This window comes from Bufo gargarizans, chromosome 2, assembly GCF_014858855.1.
Source record: "Bufo gargarizans isolate SCDJY-AF-19 chromosome 2, ASM1485885v1, whole genome shotgun sequence".
Lineage (NCBI taxonomy): Eukaryota > Metazoa > Chordata > Amphibia > Anura > Bufonidae > Bufo > Bufo gargarizans.
This window is the reverse complement of record NC_058081.1, coordinates 561,089,016-561,107,341: the sequence shown is the minus strand read 5'-3', so window position 1 is coordinate 561,107,341 and position 18,326 is coordinate 561,089,016. Positions and strand designations below refer to the sequence as shown.

The 18,326-nt window shown below is 42.0% G+C and overlaps 1 protein-coding gene across 1 annotated transcript in view; it reads left to right on the top strand.

The window, feature by feature from the left end:
* The window catches only part of LOC122926702 (nicotinamide N-methyltransferase-like), a 38,535-nt gene extending 23,966 nt beyond the window's left edge, over positions 1-14,569 (top strand). Inside the window, exon 4 of the mRNA XM_044278168.1 lies at positions 13,795-14,569. Within this exon, the coding sequence (XP_044134103.1) occupies positions 13,795-14,215 (421 nt within the window). The 3' untranslated portion in view covers positions 14,216-14,569. The remainder of the gene's footprint in view (positions 1-13,794) is intronic.
* Positions 14,570-18,326: the final 3,757 nt, after the last annotated feature.

Below are 18,326 nucleotides of genomic sequence, written 5' to 3'. Positions count from 1 at the left end.
CTCCTGCGGCCACGTCCAGGGAGGTTGGCTACAGTCCCATGGATCTTAAACTTATGAATAATATGTGCAACTGTACTCACAGGAACATCTAGTTGCTTGGAGATGGTCTTATAGCCTTTACCTTTAACATGCTTGTCTATAATTTTCTTTCTGATCTCTTGAGACAGCTCTTTCCTTTGCTTCCTCTGGTCCATGTCGAGTGTGGTACACACCATATCACCAAACAACACAGTGATTACCTGGAGCCATATATATAGGCCCAATGGCTGATTACAAGGTTGTAGACACCTGTGATGCTAATTAGTGGACACACCTTGAATTAACATGTCCCTTTGGTCACATTATGTTCTGTGTTTTCTAGGGGTACCATCATTTTTGTCCATGCCTGTTTCATGAGTTTATTTTTTTACATAATTCTGTTGAAGCATGGTTGAAAAACAATGTCTGACTTTCATTGGTTAACATTTATAGAATTTTAATTTATTATTACTTTTGTCAGATTAAAGTTATTTCTGTGACCATTGTGACTTTTTCTTTCATTGACCAAAGGGTACCAACAATTTTGTCCACGTCTGTAACTTTTTCTTTGATTGCAGAAAAGTTAAATTTTAGTTTCATCAGACCAGAGCACCTTCCACCATACATTTTGGAAGTCTCCCACCTTTTCGCAAACCCACAACGCGCCTTTTTGTTTTTAGCTGAAAGTAATGGCTTTCTTCTGACCACTCTGCCATAAAGCCCAACTCTATGGAGTGTACAGCTTATTGTCGTCCTATGTACAGATACTCCAGTCTCTGCTGTAGAACTCTGCAGCTCCTCCACGGTTACCTTAGGTCTCTGTTCTGCCTCTCTGATTAATGCCCTCCTTTCCCGGTCGTTGAATTTTGGTGGACAGCCGTCTCTTGGCAGGTTTGCTGTTGTGCCATGTTCATTTTATTTGTTTATGATAGATTTGATAGTGTTCCTGGGTATCATCAAAAATTTGGATATTTTTTTATAACCTAACCCTGACTTATAGTTCTCAACAACATTGTCCCTTACTTGTTTGGAGAGTTCCTTAGTCTTCATGGCAGTGTTTGGTTAGTGATGCCTCTTGCTTAGGTGTTGCAGCCTCTGGGGCCTTTCAAAAAAGGTGTGTATATGTAATGACAGATCATGTGACACTTAGATTGCACACAGGCAGACATCATTTCACTAATTATGTGACTTCTGAAGGTAATTGGTTGCACCAGAGCTTTTTATGGGCTTCCTAACAAAGGGGGTGAATACATACGCAAATGCCAATTTTCTGTTTTCTATTTCTAAACAATAGTTTTACTTATACAGTACAGACCAAAAGTTTGGACACACCTTCTCAATCAAAGAGTTTTCTTTATTTTCATGACTATGAAAATTGTAGATTCACACTGAAGGCATCAAAACTATGAATTAACACATGTGGAATTATATACATAACAAAAAAGTGTGAAACAACTGAAAATATGTCATATTCTAGGTTCTTCAAAGTAGCCACCTTTTGCTTTGATTACTGCTTTGCACACTCTTGGCATTCTCTTGATGAGCTTCAAGAGGTAGTCACCTGAAATGGTTTTCACTTCACAGGTGTGCCCTGTCAGGTTTTCTTGCCTTATAAATGGGGTTGGGACCATCAGTTGCGTTGTGGAGAAGTCAGGTGGATACACAGCTGATAGTCCTACTGAATAGACTGTTAGAATTTATATTATGGCAAGAAAAAAGCAGCTAAGTAAAGAAAAACGAGTGACCATCATTACTTTAAGAAATGAAGGTCAGTCAGTCCGAAAAAATTGGGAAAACTTTAAAAGTGTCCCCAAGTGCAGTCACAAAAACCATCAAGCGCTACAAAGAAACTGGCTCACATGTGGACCGCCCCAGGAAAGGAAGACCAAGAGTCACCTCTGCTGCGGAGGATAAGTTCATCCGAGTCACCAGCCTCAGAAATCGCAGGTTAACAGAAGCTCAGATTAGAGACCAGGTCAATGCCACACAGCGTTCTAGCAGCAGACACATCTCTAGAACAACTGTTAAGAGGAGACTGTGTGAATCAGGCCTTCATGGTAGAATATCTGCTAGGAAACCACTGCTAAGGACAGGCAACAAGCAGAAGAGACTTATTTGGGCTAAAGAACACAAGGAATGGACATTAGACCAGTGGAAATCTGTGCTTTGGTCTGATGAGTCCAAATTTTGAGATCGTGGTTCCAACCACGTGTCTTTTTGCGACGCAGAAAAGGTGAACGGATGGACTCTACATGCCTGGTTCCCACCGTGAAGCATGGAGGAGGAGGTGTGATGGTGTGAGGGTGCTTTGCTGGTGACACTGTTGGGGATTTATTAAAAATTAAAGGCAAACTGAACTAGCATGACTACCACAGCATCTTGCAGCGGCATGCTATTCCATCTGGTTTGCGTTTAGTTGGACCATCATTTATTTTTCAACAGGACAATGACCCCAAACACACCTCCAGGCTGTGTAAGGGCTATTTGACCATGAAGGAGAGTGATGGGGTGCTGCGCCAGATGACCTGGCCTCCACAGTCACCGGACCTGAACTCAATCAAGATGGTTTGGGGTGAGCTGGACCGCACAGTGAAGGCAAAAGGGCCAACAAGTGCTAAGCATCTCTGGGAACTCCTTCAAGACTGTTGGAAGACAATTTCAGGTGACTACCTCCTTGAAGCTCCTCAAGAGAATGCCAAGAGTGTGCAAAGCAGTAATCAAAGCAAAAGGTGGCTACTTTGAAGAACCTAGAATATTACATATTTTCAGTTGTTTCACACTTTTTTGTTATGTATATAATTTCACATGTGTTAATTCATAGTTTTTGATGCCTTCAGTGTGAATCTACAATTTTCATAGTCATGAAAATAAAGAAAACTTTTTGAATGAGAAGGTGTGTCCAAACCTTTGGTCTGTACTGTATATATTTCTCATTTCACTTCACCAACTTAGACTATTGCGTTCTTATCCATCACATAAAATTCAGATTAACAAAACATTGAACTTAAGGCTGTAATGTAACAAAACATGAAAAAAGTCAAGGGGGTGAATACTTTTGAAAGGCACTGTATAAAGGTACATGTAGTCAAATTCACAAGACAAGCTAGGCCAGCATTCACTATTGTTCTTTGTTTTGAAAGTGGATGTGGATTTTGGTGGGTGACAGGAAGCAGCTGAGCTGGAATACCAGACAATGTGGGACATACACGTGAAACTCGAAAAATTAGACTATCATGCAAATGTCCATTTATTTCAGTAATACAAATTAAAAGGAATAGCATTAATGCAGCTTAAAATTTGATTTTTTTTTTAAAAGGTTCAATATTCTAGGCTCAAAGTGTCACACTCTAGTCAGCTAATTAATCCATACCCCCTGAGCAAAGGGTACCTCAAAATTGTGACTTTGCGGGTTCATAAGCTGTAAACCATAATCATCCAAATTATAACAAATACTATTAAATTAGTCTTAAAAAATGAAATATCATTTTCTATATCTCTTACCAAGTCCTAGTAGAAATCTCAGTTCTGCTCCTAGGAAAGCTGGGTGGTCCATCATAGCACATCTCACCATGGCTTTCATCTTGATAGACCCCTCTAAAGAGCTTAACTTCTCTTTCCTCTTTCTCCTCTCCTCTTTCTTGTGTGTGTTGTCTCCCTCCTGTGTATGGTTTATGATCACAAACTTATCAGTTAGACACACCTTCCTAGTTTGGAACTTTCCAATCATTGTCGGATGGGCGTGACCATTGATAAAAATGTGACATCATAACCTTACCCAAAATGCACTTTTGCTACTGTTGTAATGTCACCTACTCATACCTAGGTGGCACTGCTGTGTAAGCTATTTACATCATAGTATAAAGGGTTAACTTATGTAAGTCTGAATAAAACATATTCCATACATTTTGACCTTAAAAGCTTTAATTCAAAGCTATAGGAATCAATTCTGACACTTGTAGCAATTAGAGACAGACCTCTAGGCGTCTCTCTGAATGTTTCTCACACTGTTGATTTATGTATCGTAAATAGCTTGAATGTCCATGTTTTCTTACAGAGATATCAGTACCTCCTATCATACCAAAGAGTGAATAATTGTTACAAAACACACATCTTCACAGACACTCTTTTAGAGACAAAGATTCTCCTAATGAGAAATATATATAATATACTGGATACATGTTGTCTTCATAACATATAACAGTATAATATAATACATATTATATGTTCGACTGATTGTCTTATGCTAAGGACTAAGGCTCATTAAATGAATACATACATATTATATATTTTGCTTCATTAATAAATACCTAATTGTATAGGTAATTATCACCAGCTGCATAGAGCTCATCTTTATCTCCCGTCATAAATTTAAAAGTAGACAAGAAGGATTCTTCTCAGACTGGTACATTCATGAGAAGAATAACACTAAAGAGTGGAACCTTTGTGCGACCTTACTTTGATTTACTCTAGACATACAAAATTGTAACTATAGTCGAGCATGGCTCTTAAAGGCAATGAACATTCATCTTGACTAGAATGAATTGGATATCAATGTATTTACCTATGAAAAGGCACAACAATGCTTACACACTTTAGCAAAAGGCCGGAAGTGCACATAGGCCAACACCTTTACCTATAGTGTGTGTAAAGGGGGAATATTAATCACCAATATTATGCGAATATCGATAATTAATATTCCTAAATAGGAGGAACCACCTGGTGATGACTCCGCCTATTTATGCCTTTATATAATAAATACACAATACTTTCGCTATGCTTTACACTAATCACTAATACTAGCTGCATGCGCCTTACTAACTCGCTACCGCTAACAAGTACACGCTACACAAAGGGTACAAATATAACGGTATTTATTTAACACACTAAGCACGCAATACACTAACAATACACAGCACTACACATATGCAATACTCAAACTACACTACACGTTCCCAAATTCCACCCACAAACTAACTATACAATACACACATACAAGTATAACAACCCACCCGCCTAGCTCTATACTGTTCCTACGGGGTTACAAGAGGGTTATACAGTTTGTATACAGCAAGGGTCCAGGGACACAGCAGGGCAGAGTAGGAGAAGGTGTGCAGAGTAGGAGAAGGCGGTTAACAGGGGACTGTTGCAGCAGGGGTTAATGGATAAAGGATATCAGGGGTTACAAGGGGCAGCATGGGGTCTGGGATACAAAGGGTTAGGATAGTGGTAGGGAAATAAGGGGGGTGAATATGGTTGGCACTGCAAGGGAGGTACAATGCCATGCCAGCATATACTCAGCCATCTCCAGGGCCAAAATGGGCCTCTCTTCCTTCAGGCAGCAGTCCTCATGTTTCTCTGATTGTAGTCTGGTTGAAAGAGCCCTGTTCCTTTGTCTTGGACTGATATATAAGTCACTCTCACCCCCCCCCCCCCCTTTCCAGGGGTGTGACATCATCGTGTGCGTGTGACGGAATGCATGCACTCAGATTGCAGCAGACAACTGGCTGGCCCCCTGAGGCTCACAGCACCACACGCCCAGCCATGTCACAAACACATAGTGGGGCCGCATAGTAAATAGGCTGATAAACCTCAAATCAATTGCCTTTGAAGTCACCAGAAACTGGACAATCTAGCCATCTGTTGCCATCACCCGCAGGTAGGCGGGGGGGCTCCATGGCTGGGGGACATAACTGGCCACATGCATATAAGACAATTGGGGCATATCTATATATACCCAACTCTAATGTAAGTATAAATGGACATGTGTGCAGCATACAGACATATCCACATATACAGACATAACACTATGACCTTCCCCCCTCTGGCCATACAGGGCCAATATATATATGTATATATATGTATATACGCACATATGCACAATTATACACATATACATAGTACATATATATATCCACATCTATAAACCCATACACATACAAAACCGGGGGTATGAATGGGCAGCAATAAGCCCACATACATACTGTCATGCAGTCACAAGTGTATATACATAAAGACATGTGTGCAAATACATACACACATATCTATATATACACACACACACTCTCATATACCTGGGGCATCACATACAGGGGACATACATATGTCCCCACTGGCCATACAGGAAATATATATCCCTATTGGCCATATAAAGGGGCCCATATATCAAAGAAGGGGCAGATACATATATATGTCCTCCTGATAATATATATACACATATATAAGGGGCATAATGTATTCTATATGTCATAAGGGGCCACAGCCATATATATATTATAAGGGGCACGGTCTAAAGGAGGCACATATTTCCCACAGGGGCCACCATGAGCCCCTGGGGATCACCATGGGCAGACGTGCGCAGATGCTGGGCACATCTGCGCACATCGTCCCATGATGCTGTGGTTAATGTATGCACATATATACCATACATGCCCGCACGTGTTTGCAGGCATGCATGGATATATATGCATACGTCTCAACCCTTCCTCAACAGTGTGCAAGCACGGCCACTGCTGCTGGATTGCAGAGTGGTCAAAACCATGTATACGAGCAGTGTATAATGTGATGGAAAGGAGGCAATATGGACAATCACAATACATTAGTAAGTGCCTTGTATTAACTTTCTCTACATTATAAATGCCAATTGCTGAAGTGAGACAACCCCTTTAAGTGTGCTACACTTAATAGGGTTAGGCATAAATGTCTTGGTGTGTGCATTGCGTGTTTCCTATGTGTGATTGGTGTGTGCTATATATGATCTATGTGTCAGTGGTGTATGTGCAGTATGTGACATATGCATCAGTGGCATGTGACCCATATATAAGTTTCTTGTGTCCCACATCTGTCCAATGAGTGATTGGTGTGAGCTGCATGTGTCTTGTTTCTGACTGACTTAAGTGCAGGATATCCATATGTGTAAATTCTGCCACATGAATATTTGCCATCATACTTCATCTTTAATGTTTCTGTTATCACTGTAAGGGCTCATGAACATTGGATGTTTTGCAGTCTGCAAATTGCGGATCCGCAAAACATGGATACCGGGTGTGTGCATTCCACATTATGCGGAACAGAACAGCAGGCCTCTAATAGAACAGTCCTATCCTTGTCTGTAATGTGGACAATAATAGGAAATGTTCAATCATTTTGCAGAACGGCCATGCGGACATACAGACACAGAATGCACACAGAGTCATTTATTTTTTTTGCGGCTCCGTTGAAGTGAAGTGGCTAGTACAGACATGGAAAAAAAAGTTAGTGTGCAGGAGCCCTAAGGTGGGACCCCAGAATCAGTTACACTGCTGGGCCCTAAGTACCCCAGTCCGACACTGATCAAAACCACAGCACTCAAAATAGTTGAATTCATTCATAGTAATTTAAATGTTATGCAAATGGCCAACGTTTCAGTCCAATCCTAGACCTTGTTCACGGCCTATATACAAAGATGTCAGATAAGGAGAGCACGCTATGCAGCATCTGACATCATGCCAGACAGGCACATGCGCTAGCTGAGCTACTTACTCCTTACTAGCGCTGCGCTATGCCGTGCACGTGCAGTCCACAACATTGCCCTGCCGCTCCTGATCTTTACTTACTTTAGAGTGCATGCGCTCATCTGGCATGACGTCAGTGTCACGGATGGTGTTACAGAAAACTAGAAGACACAAATAAAGATCCGACTGACTTGATCCAAAACTAAGGAACAAAAGGATAAGCCCTGTAACAGCCCTAGCTCTCTCCCTTACTGCTCAGCCTATGCAAAAATCTCAATGGTAGAAGATTGCATACCCTCGTTCCTCGACTGTATGACACCTGAACACCCTATAATAGTGAGAAGACACGACCACCGGCACCCTACACTTAATACGGAGGGAGTCAGGGTCACCTAGGATCAAGCCCACAGGAAAACAGAAATAAAGAAACAGACTCATCTCGTGGATGCAGCAGTAACAGCTTCTAGCATCAGCACACTCCAGGAAGTTGTACAAACCGCAAGGTGAGGCAGTATGGGGAGGAGATATATAGGGAGGCAATCACTGCTAATAGATGACAGCTGGGAGAGGGAGGAGAGATGTCAAAACGAAAGCAAAACAAAAGAAGATCATGCAGGAGGCACTGAAGATCTGGTGGTGACAGTACCCCTCCCTCTACGAGTGGACTCCGGACACTCAGAGCCCACCTTCTCAGGATGGGACCTATGGAATGCCCTGAAAAGACGAGTGGCCTTAATGTCCGCCACTGGAACCCACATCCTCTCCTCAGGACCATAACCCTCCCAATGAACGAGGTACTGAAGAGAACCACGGACAATACGAGAGTCCACAATCCTAGAGACCTGAAATTCAAGATTACCATCAACCACAATCGGAGGAGGAGGCAAAGAGGAGGGTACAGTGGGTTGGACATAAGGTTTTAATAGGGACTTGTGAAAAACATTATGGATCTTCCAAGTCTGAGGGAGATCAAGACGGTAGGCAACGGGAACTACAAGCAAACGGAAAACCTTCAATTTCCGCATCCACCTTGCCAATAGTAACAGATGGAACGTTTTTAGAGGACTTTTTACTTTTTGTTTCTTTATTACTCTCAAAAACTGCCTGAATCTCCTAGAGGGACAAACATTTGCCAAATGATTTATACCTTCACAACAAAAACAAACCCTCCTCTGAGAGCTGAATCCTCTATTGTCAGAGGCAAGCAAACCTAGCTGCATGGGCTCCTGCTCAGAGAGGACTGAGAGAGACTGAGGCTCCTGCGCACTGAATGAGACCACCCCACTGTCCTTGGACTGAGTATGACAGGAAGGAGTGATCTCTCCTCTCTCTCTAAGAAGTCTGTCAATACAAACAACCCGAGACATGGCAGAATCCAAGGAGGTGGGTCTCTCATGAAAGGCAAATGCATCTTTCAATCCCTCTGAAAGACCATGGCAAAATTGACTTCGAAGTGCAGCATCATTCCAACCAGTATCAGGTGCCCATCTCCGAAATTCTGAACAGTATATCTCTGCGGACTGTTTACCCTGGCATAAAAGACGCAGTTTAGATTCCGCCAGAGAAATACGATCCGGATCATCATATATCTGACCCAGGGCTAAAAAAAAATAATCCACTGAACGGAGGGGCTGTGCCCCCACCGGCGGCGAAAAGGCCCAGGACTCAGCGTTATCCCTGAGTAGCTAGATGATGATCCCCACCCTCCGCTCCCCATCAACAGAGGAATGGGCAAGTAGGCGAAAATGGAGTTTGCAAGCCTCTCTAAAATGAACAAAATATTCACTACCCACGGAGAACGTATCCGGAAGCGAGATTTTAGGCTCAGAACAAATTCCATGAACGCAAGCAGAAACGGTCACCTCAAACTGAGAGACAGTTTTCCGGAGATCTGCTACCTCCAGTGAAAGACCCTGCATGCGGTCAATCAAGGTTGAAATCGGATTCATGCTTAAGACGATTTTGGCGGTTTATAATGTCACGGATGGTGTTACAGAAAACTAGAAGACACAAATGAAGATCCGACTGACTTGATCCAAAACTAAGGAACAAAAGGGTAAGCCCTGTAACAGCCCTAGCTCTCTCCCTTACTGCTCAGCCTATGCAAAAATCTCAATGGTAGAAAATTGCATACCCTCGTTCCTTGACTGTATGACACCTGAACACCCTATAATAGTGAGGGGACACGACCACCGGCTCCCTACACTTAATAAGGAAGGAGTCAGGGTCACCTAGGATCAAGCCCACAGGAAAACAGAAATAAAGAAACAGACTTATCTCGTGGATGCAGCAGTACAGCTTCTAGCATCAGCACACTCCAGGGAGTTGTATAAACCGCAAGGTGAGGCAGTATGGGGAGGAGATATATAGGGAGGCAATCACTGCTAATAGATGACAGCTGGGAGAGGGAGGAGAGATGTCAAAACTAAAGCAAAACAAAAGAAGATCATGCAGGAGGTACTGAAGAGCATCTATCAGAACTTCTCAAAGATCTGGCGGTGACAGTCAGATGCTGCATAGCACACTCTCCTTATCTGACATCTTTGTATATAGGCTGTGAACGAGGTCTAGGACTGGACCGAAACGTTGTCAATTTGCATAACATTTTATTGGAAGGAATTAATAAATCACTACGATTGAATTCAACTGTTTTGAGTGCCGTGGTTTTGATACTGTCACGGACTGTGTACAGGAAACAAGGCAAAGCAACATGTATAAACGACTCGCTGGATCCAAAAACTAAGGAACCAAGGGAGACCCCTGCAGAAGACCTGGCACTTTCCCTGGCTGCTCAGCCTATGCAAAGATCCGAATGGTGGAGGTTTGCATATCCACGAACCTTGACTATAAAGCCCTGAGCACCCTACAATAGTGAGGGGACACGACCACCGGCTCCCTACACAAGATACGGAGGGAGTCAGGGTCACCTGGGATCCAGCAAACAGAAAATAACAGATAAAGGTACAACACTTAGCTTAGAAGCAAACAGGAGGACAGAGTCAGCGTGCACACACACTCCAGGAAGTAGTATAAGCCGCCCAGAAAAGCCTTCTGGGGAAGAATTTAAAGGGAAGCAATTAGTCCAACACATGACAGCTGAGAGAGGCTAACGAGAGGAGGAGCTGAATACCACAACACAGAAACTCAAGGAGGAGGTTCTGAAAGGCCTCTGTCAGAGCTTCTCAGCTGTCTGGTTGTGACAGATACACTTGATTCAATTACCTTTTGTACCACTGAGCACCACCTTATCAACTGGGGGTGCCGACCAATCTGCTATACATTGAACTGGATATTGGACATCTGGTGTCCAGTAGTCAATCTACCACATACCACAGAGGGGGAAATCTGAAAATCTATGAGACTGACTGGTCTATAGTTCATATCAGTCCCCTATGAGTTAGATATGACGAACAGAACAATGCACATTTTCAGAAGTGGCTCTTACATAGCATGTGGCTCTATTCTGAATGGTCATAAGAAGTTTACAAGTATCTTTACTTGATTTATTATTTAAACTGGAAATTTGTCAACTGTAAAAATGAGGAAGTACCATAGTTTATCTGGCAACGTGTATCGGTGGTAGCCAATATGTAGGTCCATCAATCCTCAAGGGGAGGAGACCTGGGCAAAAGACTCTTTAAAAAGGTAGCACAGTGGATTTACAGGCAACAAACACTTAGGCCTCATACACGTGACCGTATGTATTTTTAAGGTCCGAAAACTGCAGATCTGCAAAATAGGGATACCGGACGTGTGCATGCTGCATTTTGCTAATAGAACTACCTATACTTGTCCTGGACAAGAATAGAACACATTCTATAAGTTTCAGAATGGCCGCATGTATGCGGACTGCACTCAGATGACAACTGCATTTTTTGGGGACCCATAGAAATGAACGGGTCCACGTTTGATCCCCATTTTTTGGACATGGACTCAAAATGCATTCGCATGAGCTCTTAAACCAGTAATATTGGAAGAACAGATATCATTCATGTGGTGAAAAATATGGTGAAAACTGTTCCATGTAAAATGCCCTCAATAGACAAGGGGGCAGTGCCTCCGACAGGATAAGAAAAAGTTCAGTCTCCAGAAGCGTCAAAGCCTCTTTACTGTAAGAACTGTGAATCTGTGAAATAGAATTCTTCCGGACGTGGCCATAGCAGGAACAGTGGACAGTTTTAAAAAGGGCTTGGATGAATTCTTAAAAGTAAATGATATTAATATTTATGAAAATGTGTAAAAACCGGAGTCTCACTTCGTTCTGGGATTCACGTCCCCACCTATCCCTTGGTTGAACTTGATGGAGTTATGTCTTTTTTCAACCATATTAACTATATAACTATGTGCTTTCTCTAGCTCTCTGTGTAGCCATTGTCCACTTTTGCCACTCTGTGTAACTCAATTTGGTTAATATGTACCCTATGAGTACAGGCTTCTGGCTGTGTGTGCCTTCCCCCACTATGTCATAGTCACTGCTTATAGGGAACCTGTCACCAGGATTTTGTGTATAGAGCTGAGGACATGGGTTTCTAGATGGCCGCTAGCACATCCGCAATACCCAGTCCCCATAGCTCTGTGTGCTTTTATTGTGTAAAAAAAACGATTTGATACATATGCAAATTAACCTGAGATGAGTCAGAGCTTGAAAAAAATGACTCTTCTCTGGTTACACAAGTAAGATATGACTCTTTTATGTTAATTTCCATATGTATCAAATAGTTTTTTTTACACAATAAAAGCACACAGAGCTATGGGGACTGGGTATTGTGGATGTGCTAGCGGCCATCTAGCAACCCATGTCCTCAGCTCTATACCCCAAATCCAGGTGACAGGTTCCCTTTATGTTTATTACCCCTTGTCTGTGTTCTTCTATGCAATTCACCATGTTTTTTTTTCCATAGTGGGTGTCATGTAGCATCTCTATGGTGTTACACTGATATGTTACGGTTACAATAATGATATGGTATTTTTCTTGGTAGCAGCAGCATTTTGGGGGGCTCCTATTTGGATGCTAGTATGCTACTTTGCTGATTTTCACCTCTGAATTTGTAGATATCTGCCTCCTCGAAGCTAATGACACATGCAGTGTCTTTTTACTGGGCTCTGAACTGAGGTGGAGGTATATTCAGCTTTCTTGGTTTGGCACACTTATTGTTCCCAGTAGTGTAGGTACACCCAGGAGGGAGAAACATCCATGTTAAGACCAGAATTGAAGCCATCATGGCCATGTTACAGTACCAGTGGCTATGCTGATTGGTCAACTTTCTGTATCAAATCTATTCTCAGAACCACCAACATTAAAACATAACTTCTGATATGAAGGAAAATATCAATAAACACCTGGTGTGAGTAACAATTTCAGAATCAGTCAGATTTGAGTAAGGGAAGAGAACCTCTCCCTATTATCTATTTCTGATAGCTTGGACCCTTGTCTAAAAACAGAATAGCCACCCTGATATGGGCGATCCTGTATCAGGAACCTCCTAGAGACCCCAAGGATAACCTGACAAAGGGATAGAGATCATCACCACCTAATGTATAGATATTTGTCACCATTGATTGTCAAAAATGGCACAAAGATAAACAGTCCACAACAATCGGGAACCCAAACAGTTGTATTCCAATGGCATACAAAATGAATATATTGAGATCAATAGTCCCAATGAAGTCTAACTGTAAATGCCATGAGTCCAAATAGCCATACTCAGATGACATAAAGGATGTGTATATTGAGATCAATACTTTGATCACTTTGATTGGGCACCTTGCCTAAGCCTGAATTCACACTGATTGAGGGCAGTTGGTTCCAACTTTTTAACCGAACCCCTATAGCAATTTGAAATTCTGGTATTGAAAGTGATTAGCATAAAGAAAACAAGCACTCACCTATTCACTGGTGTTTCATCCCCATTGTTTCTGGTCCCCTTAGGACCGGAATTGTGATGTCCCATCAATCATGTGCACTACTGCAGCCATTCACTGGCTTCAGCAGTGACGTGCCCCTAAGTAACACATAACTGCTGTCCAGTGAAAAGCTGCAGCATTTCATGTGACGATGGACTGAGCGTCACACTTCCAGTCCATTGGGGACCGGAAGCAGTGGGGATGAGGCTCTCAATGCTGGAAAGGAATATCAATGAATAGATGATATATTTTTTTTTTTCTTAATGGTAATCACTTTCAGGACCTAAATTAAAATTGCTTTGGGGGTCAGACAAACTCTTAAAGCTGATTCAACCAATTGTATCATCCCACTGCTGAAATTTAATCCCACTTTTCCTCCTAGATCAACTCTGAGGGGGAAGGAAGAGAAGATAAGAAGAATGGTCTCTCTCATGAAGTCTGATGTCACCTTGAGCAACCCACTACATCCTAATTCTCTTCCTTTAGCTGACTGTGTGTTAGTTTGCAGCTGCCTTATATGTACCTGCAAAACTTTAACAGACTTTAAAATTTCTCTTAAGAACGTTGTATCTCTGATCAAACCAGGAGGACATCTGATTTTTATTGATTACATAGGAGCTTCATATTACTGGGTTGGAGAGGCAAAGCTTCCACTTTTGTCACTTGATGAACAGTTTGTCAGGGAAGCAATGGTGGAGAGCGGATGCAAAATTGAAAAGTTTCAATTGTTTAAAGATTTTAATTTTCCACAGGAATTATTTGATTGTAAAAATGTATTCAGCCTTCTTGCCCAAAAACTTTAAGGCATATGGAAAAATCAAGGCAGACATTTTTTTTAGGTCATTTATCAAACTGGTGTAAGTTATAACTGGCTTTTAGTTGCCCATAGCAACCAATCAGATTCCAACTTTAATTTTCCAACTAAGTTCTACTAAACACCGGTTTGATAAATAACCCCCTTTGTGTCTACTGACCCCACTTATACATCTAAGAAAGCTAGATCACTTACATTAAATATACAAATATAAATGCTATGGATACCTTTGAATGTTGAAAATCAATAAACCCATATCTAATGCAGCACATAATAAAATTGGACCTGTTTGTTTACTGGTATCAGCTTTGCTTCACATGCTCTCAGAAATGCTCTCACATGATTTTTACTCACTCTTCTCCTCTCCTGTGAGGCTCTGTGGGTGTTCCTTTTGCTCTGGTCACATGACCTCTCTCCTGTCTGTTGATTTCACATGCACCAGCACAGCTCTGCTCCCCTTCCCTTCTCCCCTAAATCCTGTTACATAGCTCATAGCTCCAGTATCTCCTTGAACAGCTATTAGCCACTTACATACAGACTGCTTGTATGCTACAACTTGTAATCAGCAGATCTATCACTTTCTATTCAGAGATATTGAGCGCTCCATTCTGTAGAAAGTACATTATTTGTAAACAGATATATATATTTCTGCTGATAAAGGTAGTCAGAACAATGGCATTATAAGCATTATATAGGTCTCATTTACTGGCAGGTCTCATGTGGTCACAACATTCTGTTCTGAATATAATATTAGTGTGCAGTTCGCACAGTGAACTGTCACCTTTCCCACACAGATTAGTATAGTGTGACGATTTAGTGAGTAAATAAGACACACAATGCTATGTACAGCATAGCGCATTTGTTCAGTGTCTGCCATGCCAGGTCTGGTGTATACATATATGGGGTAATTTATTAAACTGTTGTAAAGTAGAACTGGCTTAGTTGCCCATAGCAACCAATCAGATTCCTCCTTTCATTTTCCAAAGGAGCTGTGGAAAATGAATGGTGGAATCTGATTGGTTGCTATGGGAAACTAAGCCAGTTCTACTTTATGCCAGTTTGATAGATCTCCCCCAAAGTGTATACTTAGTAGATATCTTACACATATACTACTATATATGCACTAAAAGAAGGAGATATACAATATATAAAGTATATATAGTAGATATCCTGCATATAGTGTATAAATAGTTTATCTTTAGTAGATATCCTGCATATATACTACTATATATGCACTAAATAAGGTAGATGTACTATACATACAGTATACATTAGAGATATTGTATATATACAGATAGTGTATATATATGCAGGAGATCTACTATATATACACTATATATATACAGATTATCTCCTATATCTGCACTGTATACTGTATATATGGTAGATCTCCTGCATATATTGTATATATCGTAGATCTCCTGCACATATACTAGTAAATATGCCCTATATCAGGGATGGCCAACCTGCGGCTCTCCAGCTGTTGCAAAACTACAACTCCCAGTATGCCCAGTCTGCCTACAGCTATCAGCCTACAGCAGGGCATGGTGGGAGTTGTAGTTTTACAACAGCTGGAGAGCCGCAGGTTGGCCATCCCTGCCCTATATGCAGGACAACTACTATATATGCAGTAGTACAGGCATGCCCAACCTGCGGCCCTCCAGCTGTTGCAAAACCACAGCTCCCAGCATGCATGGAGAGCCTATTCAGGCATGCTGGGAGTTGTAGTTTTGCAACAGCTGGAGGGCCACAGGTTGAGCATCCCTGCAGTAGTAGACTTCCTGCATAATTGAAAACATGTAGATCCCTACCTGCTGTTGGGATCTGGCTGTGGCATTCACAGGGGTGTACACATGATCAGACAGGTGGACAACAAAGGCAGGCAGTCAGTCAGGTGCATGGTCAGATGGGCGGACGTACCAGAAATGCGGACAAGCATTCAGGTGGACGGAAGGACTGTCAGGCAGGCAAGTTTCCTAAGCAGGACTATACATTCTGTGAGGCAGTGACAGGAGTCATTTATGATGGGAGCTATGTGTCACCCAGAATGCTGCAGGAAGCATTCTAAAAGGGGTTTTGTTTGCACCGTGAACGTGTCACCAAGGTGCCCGGCCTTGGTGGAGTAAAAGCCCCTAGATTAGGTGTCCACTAAGGTAGTTGGTGGACACCATGATAGATAGCATAGCTGGTTCCAGCTAGTCCGGGTCAAGCTTTTACTGGGAACATGTGCTGGGTGGGTGCCTGTTCCCCATGCTCCAGTCCTGGGACTTGGGACATGCTCATGTCCAGGGATTCTATTTAATCTTGCTGCTGGACTTAGGTTTGTCTCAGTCTGGGGAAGAAAGTAGTCAGTGTGAGGTAACACTGTCAGTGGGTGATTGTTTGACCCGGCTGTGATCCAGATTTATCGGCTGTACTTATTTGGAAAAGCCTAAATAAAGAAGACTTTGATGAACTTTGGAGTGTCCCTGCTTCTGTACACTGGTCAAGTGAGTACGGTTCCTTACAATTCATACAGATTAATCGTGGTAGTCATGCGAGATATACAGGGAGTGCAGAATTATTAGGCAAATGAGTATTTTGACCACATCATCCTCTTTATGCATGTTGTCTTACTCCAAGCTGTATAGGCTCGAAAGCCTACTACCAATTAAGCATATTAGGTGATGTGCATCTCTGTAATGAGAAGGGGTGTGGTCTAATGACATCAACACCCTATATCAGGTGTGCATAATTATTAGGCAACTTCCTTTCCTTTGGCAAAATGGGTCAAAAGAAGGACTTGACAGGCAGAGGGATGCAGCACTCTTAAAATTGCAAAGCTTCTGAAGCGTGATCATCGAACAATCAAGCGTTTCATTCAAAATAGTCAACAGGGTCGCAAAAAGCGTGTGGAAAAACCAAGGCGCAAAATAACTGCCCATGAACTGAGAAAAGTCAAGCGTGCAGCTGCCAAGATGCCACTTGCCACCAGTTTGGCCATATTTCAGAGCTGCAACATCACTGGAGTGCCCAAAAGCACAAGGTGTGCAATACTCAGAGACATGGCCAAGGTAAGAAAGGCTGAAAGACGACCACCACTGAACAAGACACACAAGCTGAAACGTCAAGACTGGGCCAAGAAATATCTCAAGACTGATTTTTCAAAGGTTTTATGGACTGATGAAATGAGAGTGAGTCTTGATGGGCCAGATGGATGGGCCCGTGGCTGGATTGGTAAAGGGCAGAGAGCTCCAGTCCGACTCAGACGCCAGCAAGGTGGAGGTGGAGTACTGGTTTGGGCTGGTATCATCAAAGATGAGCTTGTGGGGCCTTTTCGGGTTGAGGATGGAGTCAAGCTCAACTCCCAGTCCTACTGCCAGTTTCTGGAAGACACCTTCTTCAAGCAGTGGTACAGGAAGAAGTCTGCAAGGTAAGAAAAACATGATTTTCATGCAGGACAATGCTCCATCACACGCGTCCAAGTACTCCACAACGTGGCTGGCAAGAAAGGGTATAAAAGAAGAAAATCTAATGACATGGCCTCCTTGTTCACCTGATCTGAACCCCATTGAGAACCTGTGGTCCATCATCAAATGTGAGATTTACAAGGAGGGAAAACAGTACACCTCTCTGAACAGTGTCTGGGAGGCTGTGGTTGCTGCTGCACGCAATGTTGATGGTGAACAGATCAAAACACTGACAGAATCCATGGATGGCAGGCTTTTGAGTGTCCTTGCAAAGAAAGGTGGCTATATTGGTCACTGATTTGTTTTTGTTTTTGAATGTCAGAAACGTATATTTGTAAATGTTGAGATGTTATATTGGTTTCACTGGTAAACATAAATAATTGAAATGGGTATATATTTGTTTTTTGTTAAGTTGCCTAATAATTATGCACAGTAATAGTCACCTGCACACACAGATATCCCCCTAAAATAGCTAAAACTAAAAACAAACTAAAAACTACTTTCAAAAATATTCAGCTTTGATATTAATGAGTTTTTTGGGTTCATTGAGAACATGGTTGTTGTTCAATAATAAAATGAATCCTCAAAAATACAACTTGCCTAATAATTATGCACTCCCTGTGTATATATATATATATATATATATATATA